We start from the raw sequence: 17,833 nt of genomic DNA on the forward strand, positions 1-17,833 counted from the left end.
GATCTTGACACCAACCAGAGAGTCAGTGAAGTACTGGGCAGCTTACTTATGTCTGTGTGGCTTAGTAAGTAAGAAAGAGCAAGGGGGAAAATCAGCCTGGAGTGGGAGCACTCATGTGTTGCTGAGTCTCAGCTTCCTTCTCCGTGGCTGAGCTGAGAGCAGCTGCCTCCAGCATTTAGATGCAAGTGGGTCCTTATCACAGAGTCTGCTCAGCACATCAGACAATGCGAGCTGATGCTATGGGCTAATGCTGTCAGGACCTTTGGTCCCTTTTCAAATGTGTATGCCACTTTGCCACCTCTTTTTCTCATCAGTCCAGTTCTTTGCAAGAGACAGAGCCAGTGTATTTAGCTCTATTTTATCAGTGAAGAGAGCAAGGCATGGAGGGCTCTGTCACACTGAGAGTCTCCCAGCTCTGTGGATGTCAGGGCTTGGATCTGAACCCAGGGATTCTTGAGGTGTTGTCTTGTCATCCCTCAGTGAACGCAGACTCAGCCACTGATTCTGGGAGCATGAGGAGCTAACAGAGTGCTTTGTGTTCTTCTCAGTTCCTCTTACTTTCGATGAAGTTGGCATGGAGCTGGCTGATGTGTGGCTCCAACCACTGCCACCAGCTCTCTGCCCTTGTACTGTGGCCTTTGCTCTGGAATTCTGCTCCTAGGCCATGCTCAGGATCACCCCCGCTGGTTGCTCTTCTGTGTGACCATTTATTTGCTCCTGTGTCAGAGCCCAGTGAGACTGGAGGCTGCGGATGGGGAAGGAGTTGGGAAAGGGAAGATTGCATTGCAGGACAGCTTTCCCTGTCCACCATTTGGAGCTAATGCAACTGAGTCCCTTGTCTGCTTTTCTCCCAAAGAGCAGGGTCCAGTGATTGACAGAGTGAAAGGAGAAGCTGCATCCTGAGAATTAAGACCTGTGCAGTGTAAACATCTTCGTGTCACCATGATTCTGCATCCTCAGGTGGTGGCCTTAGGTCTCCTTCTTCTCCAGACAGGTAAGTGAGCAGCGGGCTGTACTGCGGGGCTGTGGTACAGGAGTAAGACAGATGATCCTGGGCTCTGGGATGGTTCTGTGCTTTCCAGTGAGCAGAGAACCAGGATTAAATCTTACTGCAAAGCAATTATTTACCTATTACGAACTCCCAGATTGATAACCAAGGTAGGCAGGTGAGAGGAAGAACATATGCTGTCATTTATATTGGAACAGAAATGAGTTGAGTGGATGTACACACAGACACTGTGTGCAAGAGGAGAGTTAGCATTTTATGAAATTCTTTTGTGCTTCTTGGTATTTTTGAACCATGTTGAATCATTTCAGTTAAATATAGCTTTCTTTCCATTCCTTTTTTTCTTTTGTTTTTTTTTCTTTCTTTGGCTCTTTCTTCCTTGCTCTTTTGCTGATGGTTGAACAAATGGTCTTCACACTGAAATATATTTCAGGCTCTTTTTAATTTTTATTTTGACATATTGTCTCACTAAGTTGCCCATGTTAGGTTTAAACTTGCAGTCCTCCTATCTTAGTTATGTTTTATTCTTCGCTGAGACAAAAATAGCTGATGTGCAAAGTTGGGAAAGGAAAGGTTTATTTCTTAAAGCTTTTGGAGGTTTCAGTCCACACTCAGTTGGCTCCATGACAGGATGACATGGCTGGGCCATGGTTTGTGGTGGCTGCAACCTGCAAGCAGGGAACCTGCAAGAGAGCAAGACACACCTTCCTGCCATTACATTACATCCTGGCTTCAGGCCTAGGCCAGTGTAGCACTCACACCTCCAATCCAAGGGCTCAATAATGAACCAATGACAAATGCATAATGCAAATGCATGAGCCCTAGGATCCACCAACATGAACCCTGACACTTCCTGTCCCAGCCTCCCAGAGTTCTGTGATTACTGGTGTGCTCCAGTGTGCCCAGCTAGGCTTGGTTGTATTTTTTGTGTTGTTTTTTTAAATGTCCTTGAACCAACACAGATTGTATCTGAAGGAGAGGAGCTGGACCCTGCAGGTGAACAGGGCATTTCCACTATATGCCCATTGCTGTTGTTGATGATCTAGGGGAAATGCTAGAGGTCAAATACATTTAGTTCATTTTCCTCAAAGTGAAAGAATGAATTCTAAAGAACAGCAGTGGTTAAGAGTAGTAAAGTTTACTAGAGAAAAGTAATGGAGAATAGGGGTGAGAATGGGGAATGGAAATAGCTCCTGAGAGACAGGAGAGGTCCCAAATGTATTGCCAAGGAGCCCACCTCTCCGTGGAAGAGTTATGGAGCCAAATCATGAGGTGGGTGCAACATGGGTTCAAGTTATGATCAACTAGTAAGATTGTGAGGATAGACACTTAGGTAATATTGTTCTAATTGTAGGAACAGTACAAGAGTAAAATCATTAACCGTGATCAATAATCTAGAGTCAGTCTTTAGACTTAGTGGTCTTAAAATTATTCTTAGTGAATTTAGTCTCAGTCTTAGTGCGTTATAGAGGAGGGCCCACCCCTAATGAGATCATGAGAAATCTCAAAAGAGTGATGCCAATAATCCCAAGCCTCCTTGCGTCCCTTAGGGAAGTATGTAGAACTAGCCCTTGTGAATTTAATCTTGTGGTGCACCTCCATCCACAGTCTTGATGGATTTTCATCCTTTTCACTGACTTCCTTGAAGGCCCAGTCCTATCTGACAGTTGATCATATTTCTACATGTTTTAGCTGTATATAATAGTATGTTTAAAATCCCTGTGACCTGGATATGGTGCCACACATTTGTATATTCCTTCTTGATAATTTCTCTGTTAGAAATCTATCCTTTAGGAAACCTAAATATACAATAATCTTGCAATAGACATATTTTCCATGCCCTGTATAATGGTAACAAATGAGGAGCAGCATGAGCATCATGCAGTACAATAAACTGCTTATCCACAAACATATCTATTACACAGTCATGCTGATGAAGAATACACTAAAAGGAAAGTGTTTACATTAGAATTCAAAGGTATAAGCTGCTACTGAACAAGGTGGAAGTCACTTGAATTCCCAATTATTAAGCAGAGTCAGGCAGAAATATGTAAATTTTGCGGTCAGTGCCAGGCAAAGTAACACCTTCTGGGCAAACAGCTCAGTAGCAGAGTCCTTCCTTTGCATTCATGAGGCTGGGTTCAATGCATGCTATCCAAAGAAGAATCATGCTATAAATTCATCATGATTACAAAATGCACAGAGAAAAGAGAACAATTGTACTCAAAAGTGAGAAACACGAGGAAGAGACTGAGTTCTCATTGTCCATTTCTCCTCTTTGTTTCAGGTGCTGTATTTGCTAACCAAGTGGATACCATGGAGGGTGAGACGGTCACTCTACCCTGCAGCTACTCAGTGAGAAACAGGAGAACCCTACCCATGTGCTGGGACCGAGGACCCTGTTCCTCTTCTAGATGCTCCCGCACACTCATCAAGACGGATGGACACCGAGTGACCTATCGGAAGGACAGCCGCTATTGGCTCCATGGGAAGATTAGTCAAGGAGATGTGTCCCTCACCATTCAGAATGTGACCGAGGGTGACAGTGGCCTGTACTGTTGCCACACTGAGTTTCTGAGATGGTTCAGTCGTAGCAAAAAAACGGTGCAGCTCAGTGTTTTGCCAGGTAAGCTCTCTTCCCTCCGATCCTTCCACTCATGAACTGTTGTGTGGGTAAATTACTCTTTCTTTAATAGGAAAGAGGAGGGCCCATAGTGCTGTTTGCCAGTGAACATTAGGTTGTAGAGGGAGAATAACACGTGTTTGTGCAGATAAAGTCCTAGACTTTCTTTGATACCAGGCCATGAGCTGGAATCACCAAATGTCTTGCAGAATAGCTCCTCAGAATGGCATTTGGGTCCATGAAATGGCATTCACTGTGCCAAAGTGACGTATTGTGAAGGGTTTTATTTAACAAGTGAAATTTGCTAAAACCATTGCACCTTTTTTGAGTCCATGTCTTAGAAGAATATTTCATGAAAATGTGCATATTGTGTGTTGTATAGGCATGGAGTTCTACTACTTCCCCTGTGCTAACTCCAGGTTTTAAAATATATTCTATACCAAATAAATTGACATTCTAAAATTAAAAATTTCCCTTGTTAACTGGGGTGGTGGCACAAACCTATATTCCCAACCCTCAGGAGACTGAGGCAAGAGAACCACTGTGAGTTTGAGGCCAGCCTGAACTATACAGAGAAATTCTGTGTCAAAAACCAAACAAAATATATTGAGTTGATGGTATTTTCAAGCTTTTCCATTCCAACAACTGTTTGTTAGTGGCTCATAAGAAGTTCATTAAGTCCACACATTTGGGGACACTGTTTTTTGTTTTAGGACTCCTAATTTTTTAATTTCTGTTTCATTTTTTGTTTGTTCTAGTCAGACAAGTTCAGACTACAGGCTCCTCAGAACAGATGCGCTTTTTTCAGAGACTGTTTGTACATGCTTGATCCATTCCATTCCTGACTGTTTTTATTCCGCACTCTCTGTTCAGGATAAATTTTAGTTTCTATTCTCTGTGAAGCTCCCCAAATTTCAGCTGGATTTGTGGCCTCTTTCACATTTCTGATGCTGCCAATTTCTAAAATGCATATGAAGTGTCTCATCCAAAAATCCAAAATCTCCCGTACTCTCACATCTGAAAGTTTTGAGCAGTAGTATGACCAAATCAGTAGATAAGTTCGCACTATGAAATTGATTCACGTACATTTTTGAAAGTGAAATATTATATGAACTTACGTTTTTGTTATGTGTCTATAGTATATGTGCAACATGAGTGAATCACATACCGAGGCTTCAACCTCATTTCCCTGATACCTCATTATGTGCACGCAAATATTGCAAGCATTTTGGCGAACGGATACCCACTTTGTGAATCTTTAATGGAAAGAAGCCTTCCAAGACCTTGCCTCACCTCTAACCGAATGTCCAAATCTTTCCTGCTGCCTCTGCATGTGATCTACCATAGGTTAATGGGAAGCAGTGGGTCTTTAGGTCAGATACCTTTATCTGAAGTATTGTCTCTGGGGCTGAGAATGGTAAACATGCTTGCAACTGAGAGGACAAATTCAAAAACTCTAGAAACCTTTCCTCGGAGTGGTCTTTAGACAAGTACCTTAGTTGAAATATGAGATATGTGTTTTCATTTCCCAGATATTTAGTTTCCAGGAAAGACTCTCCTCTCCAAACTCAGCATGTTTCCAAAGCCCTCTTCTATCAAAACAAGTAGCTATCCATTGTTAAAGACTAAATCCTGGAGAGGAAGGCCAGCCTAGAGACAGCCTGTCATCACTGCTCAGCTAGAGATGTAGCAGGAGGCTCTGGTTTCTTGGTGCTCCACTAATCTCTGCTTCCACCCTGATTTCTAACTGCAGTCAGCACCACAACTGTTTCAATGGCAGCCCTTGTCTCTACTTCTGCTCCTTTAGTACCTGCAGAAATGCACAGTAACAAAATAGACAAAGTGTGATTTGGACCCACACCGGGAAGTGTGTGACTCTGGACACCTTCCTGTGACTGGAGTTGTAAAAGGGACTTCCATGCAAATGAGCTACATGTTTTCATTTCCCAAATACTAATTTTTCAATGCAGCTGATCCTTTCCACTCCCAGCATTTTTGTAAAACCCTCCCACATCAGAGCTTCTAGCTGGCCATTGGTGAAGACCAAGATGCATAGAGACATCCCTGCCTAGAGACCGTCTTTCATTAGCAGGCTCAGCTGCAATTCCTGCAGGAGACTCTGGTTTATTGTTGCTGCACTAATCTCCACTTTTGTGTTTGATTTCTAACTCCAGCTGGGACCACAAGTGTTCCCACATCAGCCAGTGTCTCCACTTCTCCTCAAACTACAGAGCAGACGCAGAGCAACGAAACAGGTAAAGGTGTTTGTGGGAGCCCAGAGGCTTTCTAGTGGGAGGCTGTAGACCGTACAGATCATTGTACCCAGAAAGAAGTACCTGGGTCAGGGATTGAGCCCAGTGGCATACACTCATGCCTGGCAAGTGCAAAGATGTGTTTGATTCCCAGTTACAAAAGAAACAACAAAGCATAGAGAGAGACAGAGAGAGAGAGAGAGAGAGAGAGAGAGAGAGAGAGAGAGAGAGAAACAATTACCATTGAGTATGAGGATTCTGAATTGGGATCAACACATGGACTTCACAAGGTGTGTGTCCTCACCTCAAACTCACAAGTGAAAGCATTTGAAGAGCCAGAATATAAAGATTGATAGCTATAAATATGTATGTATACGATCTGGGAGGTGCTCTTAGTTGATGCAGTTTTTTGTTTTGTGCTTGGGCAGGATGTGACTATGCAGGTCAGTCTAGCCTTACACTCAGTATTTAGCCGAGGCTGGTCTTGAACATGTGGGAATCCTCCTGCCTAAGCATCCCAAATGCTAGGATTGCAGGCACTATCCATCATACCTGTCTTATTCTTATCCTGATGGTTTCCTAATGAGTTTGAGAATCGAACAGTATAGTACAGATAGGAGGTGAGCACCACAGCCCATCTACTGTGGGACACTTATGTTTACATTTTCCTTGGCCTGGGCTCATGCTAGCTGCCTAAAGCAGGCATGGAGTGCTTGCTTTGGCAGCATGTACACAAAAATGTCATGGGATCAATATAAGTACTTTTATATTAGAGAGTAGGGTACCACAGAGGAAGAAGTTAAGGTCAGGCACAATTCTGTGCAAAGCTAAATCTGGTAAAGCCTGACCATCTGACTCTCTTGCATGGACTTGTTTTTATTTCCTAAAGACAGTGGCATCTTTTTACAGTTTTGAGTGTTAGCGAAAATGGGACAACAGTTCACAATATGAAAAGTGGTGATAGTGGAATGCAAAGACTGGGGAGGGACACAAAGCCTGGAGAGGAGCAGTTAAGGGAGGCCCATTGAGGAATTCTTATCCTGCGGCTGCCATGAATTTGACATAAAATGCTAAGATATTCTCGGAGACGGACATCATGTGAAGACCTCACAAGTGACCGACTGTGTAGACATGGCCAGCTACAGGAATAGAAAACAGCTAAGATTTCCGGAAAGGAAAGTAACACACAGGTCTGTTCGACAATCCACAGTGGTATCTTTTTGATGAGAAATGGATGCTGAGTCAGAGCTGGACCAAGGTCTACCAGGAAGCCCGCTTTGGGGGTTGCAAATCTTTACCTAAGTGGAGACATTGTGCAGTATCATCCCCTTGTGGAGACATCAAGGCAGCAGACAGTGCGTGTGTTCTGAGTTGGTCACTAGGGCTTCTTCCCTCATGTGAGTGGTGAACAAGGCAGAACTTGCATATACTGAGGTAATCCAGGGAGAGACATTACCAGTGGGCGAGGACAGGTTAATAGGAACTCCCGGGTCCTATTCCCTGAAGGTAAAATGCACTTCTAGGAATAAAATAAAAGCTGTGACCTGGTTTCCCACAAGAGATGCACTGTTGTAGACTTTGCACATTTAGACGAAGCACAGAAGTTTATGGAGTAGAGAATGGAAGAATTTGTATATAAAAAAACTCTACAATGTTATATAGATCATCTTTCCTATAGGATAATGAAAAACTAGATAACAATTCAGTGTCTGGAGGACACTTATAAAATAAATTTATTTATTGACTTGGCCTTTTAAGACAGGGTTTCACTGTGTACTGCAAATTAGTCTTGAATGCTGGTACTAAACTCACTGTAGTCCAGGCTTGCCTCCAATTCACAGAAATTCTCCTTCCTCAGCCTTCCAAGTTCTGGGATTTCTGACATGTGCCACCATACCAGGCTTATGTTTTGTTTTTGTTGAGGCTGAACATTTCCCTCTACAAATGGATCATACTTCTTCCATTGTTTTCACTTCAGAAAGTTCTCTACTTGTTCCAACCCAAGCGGTAGGAACCCAGCATACAACCCTGCAAGAAACAAGACCTCAGCCTGTCACCTCCACCATGGATTCACGGCCATCAGGTAACTGTGTTCTCTCTCCTGAACCCTAGAGTATGTAGGTAGATCTTGGTAGGCACTGACTCAACTGCGAACACAAATTCTGGAAAAAAATGAAAGACTTCCATGAAGCAGAGCATCCAGAATTCAAAGAAGTAGCATTATTGGGAGTTGCATGACTTGGGAACATCACATGCATATTGCTCTCTTTTGGTGAATCAAATCTGATAATCTTGGCTCCATGCTTATTCCTGAGCTTGACCCTTTGGGTCCTCCTCATCTCCAAGTCCGAGACCCTAAATATGTCCAGGAGGCTGCCCTGATCTCAAGATTTTATTTCAATGGACACTCTGAGGTGTTGCTATGGACCATATGCTGCCCCTAAATATCATATATTGGTTCCTAATCCCTAGTGTAAGTGTATTAAGATGTGGAACATCTAGGGTGATATGTTCCTTTATAACAGACCAGAGAGAGCTTGTTTGCCCTTTCCTTCCCACGGGAGTGCAGAGAAGCTGTCACCTAGCATGAAGAAAATGCTCATGAGGCACTCATTCACCGTGTGTGCGTATCTTGGCCTTTCCAGCCTTTACAACTGAGACAAAGACATTTCTTTTATCAGTGACTCCTGGTAAGATATCCTGTTATAGCAGGCTGAGCTCACAAAACAGACAACACCAGCATCAAATAGCCTTCACTGAAAGGCGGCTTCTGTAAACACAATGTCCATTTGGCCAGACTGGGCAGGTCCCATCATTTGGACATGTAGGCTCCACCTGTCTTTCCCAGATGGGGGAAGGTCACCTGTCCCTGAACCCTGTTGTCTTTTCCAGCTAACTCCCTTTCTTACACATAGTGGTAAGTTTTGAGATCACTGTGTGCTAAACTTCTTTCTGACCCAGAGCTGGCTTAGGTGTCCTTGAGCCTCTGCCTCACCCAGATGGATCAACTGATTGGGCTGTGTGGACTTGTGACTCCTTGTTCAGAGTAGTGGTCAGCCTGTGGGTACACTTCCCTTCTGAGCCTGGCTTTTGCCACACATTCCTTGTAACTGGTGAATCTGCAATGGACCTGCAATGAGCGTCACAGAGGCTGGGGCAGTCAAGTAGGGATTAGACAGTGGCAACATTTGATTCAGAAAGTGGAATCCCTGTTAACTGCTTCTGTGCATAAAAACAAAACACAATATGATAGAAATACAAGAATCAGCTACAGCACAATTTTATAGGGGAGGAAGAAAGTAAGGCTGGGCAGTAATTCTCTACAATACCATATTATTCAAACCTGGTCCCCATAGAACTTGCTGGAGTGTGGCAGGCCTTGCAGCAGCTGTGCTCCAGGGATTTCCGTGAACACTGACACTTGGCTGAGAATCTGAGGCCCCTGGGCCAAGACTTCATCATGCCCATGTCAGCCCCCAGTTGGTGAAAGCTGTGATGAAATGAAGAATGTTGGGTCTGGAAAAATGTCACAAGGCCCCCAGCCACATTACAGACAGACATGTATATCTGGAGACTTGTACCTTCTCACTGCATTCTCCCAAGGCAGGCTGGGTGTTGTGATTGCCAGGCCAGGAGACCTGCTTTGGAGCACAGCTCCTGGTTCAGCTGCCGTACTCTCTGGAGGCCAGTTGTCCAGTTGTTGAAGGTTCCTCATTAGTTGATCACATACTTAGAAAGTAACCCTCCCTACTCCTCCTGCTGCCTTTCACTTTATGATAAGAAGTTGTAGCTGGGCATGCTGTCACATGCCTGTACTCCCAGGTGTTTGGGGAGTCTTTGTGACACTGTCCTGTTACAGTTCATTTGCTTTTATTCTCTTGAAAATAAAAAAAATTCAAAACTTCCCTATAGATTCCTAAGAAGAACATATTTATATGTTATCTGTTCCAGAATAGATATTTCAAAAATACATGAACAATATGCATGTTTGAAACTTTAAGATCGGTATCTCTTCGACCATATGAAATCCTAATCCCTATGTGTCAGAAAATACACCTGTGTGATCTTGTGGCTGATTAACATACTTTCTAAAAATTTTCAGGATCGTAATCTGGATAATTTACCGTATATCCTGAGACTTACATGCCATTTGTATTGCATATATGTCAATTCTCAATACGGTGGATCTGATCCTTGGAGGTCAATGTGGCCTCTGAGCACTTGCTGACAGCTTCTTAGACATGGTGAAAATAGTGCATGACATTTAAGTGGCATCTTACTCCGATTCTATGAACACACTTTTCTGATTCCCCAAAATGTCAGGTGAAATCTTGTATGCATGCATTTTTCCTATAAAGGAAAAAGGTGTCCAGTTTCAAAGAGCTGATAACAAAAACATTAAGAAACACAAGTTCATAAGATAAATTAATAACATTATTACCCCGGTGTGACTCTAGCAATCTCTAGAGCATCCTCTCATATTATTATTATCCCATGTCTCATCACCAGAATACAGTGTGAATATATTTAGTGCAATGAAAATCCAAAATTTTTTGTGGCTCTAAATAATTTTTCTTCTTTTGAGCAGATGGGAATGGCACAGTGACACAGTCTGCAGGTGGACTGAATAATCGAAATGTAAGCATATTCCTTCCTATTTTATTAGCAGCATACACTTGTAATTCTTCTTGGAATCAAGTTGAATGCAAAGCCTATTTCTGAATTTTTTCTCCTAAAAGAAAGAAAGGAAGGAAGGAAGGAAGGAAGAAAGAAAGAAAGAAAGAAAGAAAGAAAGAAAGAAAGAAAGAAAGAAAGAAAGAAAGAGTATGAAGTGGAATGTTTGAGTTTGAAAAGTTCCTTTAGGAGGACTAGTTTGTTAGAAGTGCTTCATAAGTAATGAAATAGCCCGCGTGTATGCACCCAACCCACCCCCTACCCACACACACACCACAGACACACTGATACACTACACAGATCTTTCCATGGACAAAAATTGGAAAGAAATGATGAATTAATTCAGAGAGATCAAATTAACATAATACCAAGGAGCCCTGAAATTATCATTAAAGATACATCATTTTTGACTCAATGGGATGGAGTGGGGGCTGTCCCAACAAAAATAGAATGTAAGGGAAAGAGTTCTTACATGAGAGCAGGGCAAAATATCTTTTTCTTAATCAGTGACTATTCTGTGTAGAAATTCTGTGGTCAGTATACATAAAACTTCCCCCTTGATTGCCCATTAAGGTAGTAAGGTCTTCAAACACTGCGATTCTAAACTTCTTGTACATTGAGCTTGAAGAAAAGCTAAGGTACCCCAGTCATATGATACTCATAAGCAGTTATCTTTACAGACAATTGGAAAATGTTTTAGTAACATCTTTGTTTTTTGGGGGGAATTTCAGTGGGACACTATCTTTGTTTCAGTAGGTGCAAGTAACATAAGTTAAAGACAAATTAGCACAAAGTTTGTCCTTGAAAGAGGAATTCGGGAATTTCTGGGTGGAACTCTTTAGTGTAGGGCCAGGTGGCCCTATGCTGTGTCGGTGGTGACAATACCAATACCACCTCAGGGGTGATATCAGGAACTGCTGGCACTATGAGAGATTGAGGCAGGAGCATTGTGAGTTCAAGCTCATTCTGATTAGTTTAGCAAGACCTGTCTCTAAGTCGAAAAAAAGAAGAAAAGTGGGCTGGAGATGTAGCTACATGCTACATGCAAAGGCCCTGGATTCCATCCCCAGTGCTCCACACACAGACACACACACTGCGTTTACCACATGGGCCCTGGGTGAGCTGATAGGGAGGGACAAAATTTTATATACTGGCTAATATCACAACTACCATGTTTTAAATGATTATTGTGTTGCTAATTGAGCAGATTTAAATTTCGGTTAAAAAAGGCAGTGGTGTTCTTCACCTCAGTTACTTGCAGAACAGATACATTTAGCAGCAAATAAAAACACTTTAGGAGCAAGTTCAGGATGGGTAAAGATAACAAAACATGGGCCTTTTGAGCCCTCAGCCTGCAGATGTCTCCCAGATGCACTGAGTAAATTGGAGCACATATTTTGACCCAGTGGGCTAACTTCTTGTCTTTACCTTAAGAGAATTGAATGTGAAGATATGTGAGAAAGAACACTCATTATTACAATTCATGATGAATGTGTTGTAACAGGTAAATCCTCGCTAGTAAGGGATTATTATCTAGTCAGTTAGGCACAAATAAATATTGCCAGCAAGCATGTAGTTACTTCCTACACTTTGTGACATGGGAAGGAGTGAGTCACCATAGGTTTGAACTTTTGATCTTCCTATATTCAAGTGTTGGGATTATGGTAGTATTCCAGGCATATCCAATGTATATTACATTTTAAAAACCAAGCACTGGATCGAAGACCAAATCAATATGTAAGCACATGCAGATGACAGCCAACCAAATTGAGACATTCAGGAACCAAATTCTTAAGAAAAATGATACGCTTACACAAATAACCTACTGGTTTTAAAACATATGTAATTTATATAGATTATATACAGGCTAGTGTGTGTATAGTTTTTACTTTACCTAAGTATACATCAATGTAAATACTGTGTCGAGCAAATTAATCATTTCCATCCACAAAAAAACACTTTGCATTTCAAATTCTTAATTTCTTTGTGTTTATATCCTCAGATCATGTGGTCTAGGTTTAATGTCATTTGTGCTTTGGCCTCAAAATAGCTGAGGGCCAATGAAATAATTGCGTGGGTTTGATGCATTCAAGGAAATATTTCGTGTTTATAACTCTAGGTAGCTGCTTTTTAAACTCATTGATGTTTCCACACCAGGTGCTTCTCCTGGAAGAAGTCTATATGGGAGTCCTTGTTATTACCGTGGCTTTGTTAGGTATTGTGGTTGTCATCATTATCACAAGTAAGTCATTTCAAGGTTGTTCTTAGAGGGAATAGAGCAAGGGATCTGCAGCCAGGTGCCTGCAGTCAAATACTGTAACTTCATGTGGTGGTTCATTTTGGTTTCACGTGACTTTCTCTGTCCCCAAGGCCTCATCAGTCAAGTGTGCCTGGTAGCAACATCTATTTCTTGGTGGCTGTGTTGGTACCTATAACGTATTGAGAATGACTTATGTTGTACGGGAGATACACGGCAGCCCTAAATTGTGTGGGATATGTTAGAACACTGATTTAGCAAGAGGCAAATGAGACACTGGAGGGCACACTGTCCAAATAGTATTAACACTACAGTGTAGGTCTTCAAGAGACAGCCATCCTAGGATGAGGGCCCCCTTTCTGCCAGGTGTGTGTGTGTGTGTGTGTGTGTGTGTGTGTGTACAATGTGTTTTTCTCTACTTGCAGGAAAAGAACCTGCATCACCTTTTTGTAAGACACAGTATATGGACTCCGTGCTGATCTATTACAAGTGTCTGGGCAAAAATCAGAAAGCTGAATATGATTTTCAAATCTGAGAAAGATTTCACTTAATTACTAAAAATTTGCTTAGTCATATAATGATCATTTAGATATTGGGTTAAGTTCCTCAGATATGCTCCGTTCTTCAACCAAAACAGTGTTTATCTTCTTTTTCAGTGGAGAGATTACTGATAATATAAAAATTTGACTACAGTATGAAAGGTCTTTGGCAAATGCATGAACTTTAGCATGGTGACTTCTGTCTCAGGTAGCCTGGGACAGACTTGGGTTACACCTGACCTCCAGCAGCCACTTAGGAAAACTGAAATTTTCCATTGCATTAGATACAGGCAATTTAAAAGTTTCATTGTAACAAGGCAGGCTACATGGGGGAATGTACCCAACAGTAATGAAAACAAGACACTGAGCACTAAAGAGCTGGTTTATGTTTCTGTGGACTCAAATGCGTTTCTGGGGAAGAATCAACCTGGAGTTACCAGGGGAGGGTGCAAATGACAACAGAAACAGTATACTTGTTTGGAAGCAGTTTTCCTGAACGTTTTTGCTGACATGTTTAATATTCCTGTCCACTTCTTTCTGGTTTCCTCCAAGGCCACCTAGACTATTTCAACAGCAGAGTGAAGATGAAGACACTAAGGTAAGTTTGAAAAGCTTTGTGACAGAACCTTTTCATGTTCTTCTGCTAGTAAAAATAAAAAGAAGTTAAGCTTAGTTGTTCTTTTTCTCCTAAAATACTCCTTCTTTGCTTTATGTTTTTAAAATTTTTTTCTCTGAGCCAGGGTTTTACTATGTAGTTCAGGCTGGACTTGAATTTCCTTTGTAGCCCAGGCTTGCCTCACCCTGCAGTCATCCTCCTGCCTCATCCTAGAGGTCTGAGATTACAGGCCTGTTCACCACCTCTGGCATGTTCTCTCCTTTTAATATTCAAAGTTTTGCTGTTTAAACACCTTTATTGTTATGCAAACCTCCCTGCAATGCCTTGAGAGTATTTCCCTCCAGTTGTGGCAAAACTGGCACAGAAGGAGCTTTTCCTAATGTCTGAGTAAAAGAACTACAGTGCTGTATATTGCACAAATTATTTTTGGTTTTTTAAAACATTTTCTTTAGTGCTTTCTTTTATTGTTTATTGAGTATCTATTTCATTCGAACCTGATTTGAGAAAGAGAAAACATGATGCCACGGATTTATCTCAACCTCATAGGCAATTGCCTGGCAGGCGTGAGGTCTGGAGTTCAATCCCCAGTATAAAGAAAACAAAACAAACAAATACAAACCATAAAACATATAAGCAAAGCAACAAGGTCCCTGTAATTGTTTCTCTATCTACACCATGAGAAACACAGAACAGGAAGCAGGCTATTTGAGCTTCCCGGAGCAGATTTGAAGGAAGCTCATTCCTGGCTGAAGGGGCAGGAAGTGCAGAGGCTGTGAGGCAGGGCCAGGGCTCCCACTTCTGCAGGCTCCTCCACTCCATGCTGCCCCAGAGCCAGCTCACTCTACTCTTCTGAATGATGATTTGGCTTTTTAAACTTATTGCATCTTTCAATTTCAGCTTAATCTCATAGATTGCATCTATTCTATGCAGTTGATTATCTGTCCCATTAGAAAGCAAACTATCCTGCTTTATTCAGCTCAGATTGACTACACACAAAATCTTTTTTTTAATATTCAAAATCAATGCCACTAGGCCCCTCTTTATAACTCTCACTCATCCTCTGTGGATGTCTCTTTGCAGGTCTGCCTGTTCTGTCTTCCATGGGCCAATGCATAGGACATGCCTTGAGCACTGTCCAACACACCACATCCAACCACACAGTTCATAAAGAACCAAGCCTCAGGAACACATGCTTGTAAATATTTTTCATTAACTGCTCTGGACATGAAAAGGAAATGCTCCACATAGGTGGAAAGTGATGGACCACAGCATTCTTTGAGTCATTTGATTTCTAGTCTTGCACCGTTGACTATCTTTATGGAGGCTCATTATTATTACTATGTAACTACTGCAAAAAATGTAATGTACAAAAAGCAAAATATAATCCCATCTTAACATATAATGAAAATTTCCTGATGATATTTAATTTTTGGCAGTTGTACACACTGACTCATTTAAGATTTGAGCTGTGTACCACATGGGTAACTGTCCTACGTCCATAGAAATACCTTGTCTGTAAGTTTTTTAAAATCTAGTGGATGACAGGACATTCCTTGTCCATGCCTGATCAAAACACTCAAGTTCTGCCTTTCCACAGTAGCAACAGTCAGTATTAGACAAAGCACAAAATTCCAGCCACATCACACACCAGACATGAGTTGAAGTTCTGTCCACCTTCTTCCCTGATGGGCCCCTGCTTGATTTCTGTGCACCTCAGCCAGCAGTCCTCAGGCAGCACCCCAAATACCAGGAAAGCACCTTGAACTCTCCAAGCACTTTCACTGGGCACCTCCAAAGACAGAGGAATGCAGGTGCAGGAAGTCCCAAAGCTCTCGCTAAAAAGAGAATCCTTTGACCATCAGTGTTGTTTATTAATATTAGTGTTTTAAATGTTTACTGTCCCAAGCTTTGGAGACTCAACCATAAGACACAGCAAGGTTTTGGGCACCACAATCCACTACAATACTGTGAACAGTACTCTCTGGCTGCCTGCGACACTCTTCTGCTCTATAGTTATCTTAAAAGGTGTAAATCACTAATTAATAACCTTTTCTAAAAGCTCAGAATTCACAGTTGTGCAAAGCTCAGTTATGCATGTCTTAGTGACATTTGAAAACTGAGTAACTCAGTTTGATACCAAACACGTATGTTTTCACTTATGTATTCTATTATAAGAGTATACTAAAGGACACTATTTTTTTTTTTTTTTGTACGAGGGATTGAGCTCAGGGAATTGATAGTGTTCTATATCCATCCACCCCCTCCATTTTCAGACAAGGTCTTATAAAGTCACCAAGTTATCCACACTGGACTTCAGTTTGTGATACTCCTGCCTCAGCCTCAGAGTAGCAGGGTTTACACGGGTTTCCCACCACACTCAGTTTATTTGCATATTAAATCAGACATTGCTGTGGTATAATACCAAGGGCTACACTTTTCATACTAACAAAAGCCATTTTTTATTTTTTGGGGAATCAAACTCAGGCCCTTGCGCTTGCCAGGCAGACACTGCCACTGAGCTATATATTTGTGGAAAAAGGTATTTTTTCTGTGTGATCACGGCTTCCACAGATCACAGAGAGCCAGTTTTGCTGGCTCATAAATACAAGCACTGCTTGTACTTCAGAAGTTATCTGCTTTGCTCTTATTCATGCTATTCTTCTACATCTCTTTCTGCAGCAAGGTTTGGGAGACTCATCCTCAATATCAAGTTTTACAAGAGCAAGATCTGGCAGGAAACAAAGACTGTGTCATCGAGAGTAAACTTTGAAACACAGATTAAGACAGGTGACTGCAAAGGACACGGACCATGCATCACTACGTTCAATCCTTTCGATTCCTGGATCATTTTTCTGCATAACTTATATCTGTATTTGCAATGAATCAGTGCTGTTGGATAGAGTAACTCTTGGGGCCAAAGCCTTTATGGTCAAATTCATTGTTACTATAGTCCTGATCATTATGCTGAGACTGGCCTGGTCTCTGCAGGCACTGCAGAGTTCTCTGTGAAGTATGAATACCTCACAGTTTTGTCTTTTCTTTAGACTCCAAAATCCTTCTATCCATCAAAGAAAGTAATCAGGGTAACACAATAAATGAGCCCAACACAACTGTCAAAAGCAATAAGTTTTAAAAAGCAAAATATCCAATTTGAGGCTTTTGGTGTGTTTTGTGATTACTGGTTGCTTTTATAACTCCAAATGGGAAGTTTCATATGTTTGTAAGAGTAAATCATGTGAATATGCAGATTTTTGCTTCTCTTATGAGGAAGCAGAAGAGAGTCCACTTTTGTTGTTATAGGTATAGATGTTTACTCTGTGTGATCTTTGGACCAGTGGTTGTTTCAGCTGTCAGATGAATTTACAGTGCTGAGTAGGAACCAAGCAGGCACCAGGGAAGACAAGCACTTGCCATGTGGCTCATCACACTTAGGCTGTGTGTGATACCAGCCTTGTGCCACGGCACTGCAAACTGCCAGGCTCTTGAAGTACGTTTCAGAGTGAGGCAGGGAAGCAATGAGTGAGGGAGAATGGGAGGAACCAGGACAAGGGCTGCCACATTTAAGATAGTTTATTTCAATTTATGAAATTTTGTACAAGTGTAAGAAATGGAAAAACCATTCATTCAAATATGAAATAATTTTGTGAGTACATTAAATGAGCAGTTATTACTGGTTGTATGACACAAATTTTTATATTTTGAAACCTGACTTGTCATTTTTTTGGAAGTTCATCTGTTAGCTACAGCTCTGCATCCTCATCCTGCTATGGACTCCTAGGATGCGGCCAAATTATATGACAATTTACTGATTGCCGACTAGCTGCCGGTCTCTTGGTGCTGGGGATAGAGGTGGGCACAGTGCCTCA

At 41.7% G+C, this 17,833-nt stretch overlaps 1 protein-coding gene across 1 annotated transcript; it reads left to right on the top strand.

Moving 5' to 3' along the window:
- Window positions 1-753: 753 nt before the first annotated feature.
- Window positions 754-17,497, top strand: LOC134471705 (hepatitis A virus cellular receptor 1 homolog). Its single transcript, XM_063231353.1, has 8 exons — window positions 754-994; window positions 3,294-3,632; window positions 5,804-5,884; window positions 7,860-7,964; window positions 10,470-10,519; window positions 12,713-12,797; window positions 13,904-13,949; window positions 16,647-17,497. The coding sequence occupies exons 1-8, from the start codon at window positions 943-945 to the stop codon at window positions 16,735-16,737; spliced, it is 849 nt and encodes a 282-aa protein (XP_063087423.1). The 5' UTR covers window positions 754-942; the 3' UTR covers window positions 16,738-17,497.
- Window positions 17,498-17,833: the final 336 nt, after the last annotated feature.

This window comes from Cavia porcellus, unplaced genomic scaffold (assembly GCF_034190915.1).
Source record: "Cavia porcellus strain 051 isolate PalLab524CR breed Dunkin Hartley unplaced genomic scaffold, mCavPor4.1 scaffold_19, whole genome shotgun sequence".
Lineage (NCBI taxonomy): Eukaryota > Metazoa > Chordata > Mammalia > Rodentia > Caviidae > Cavia > Cavia porcellus.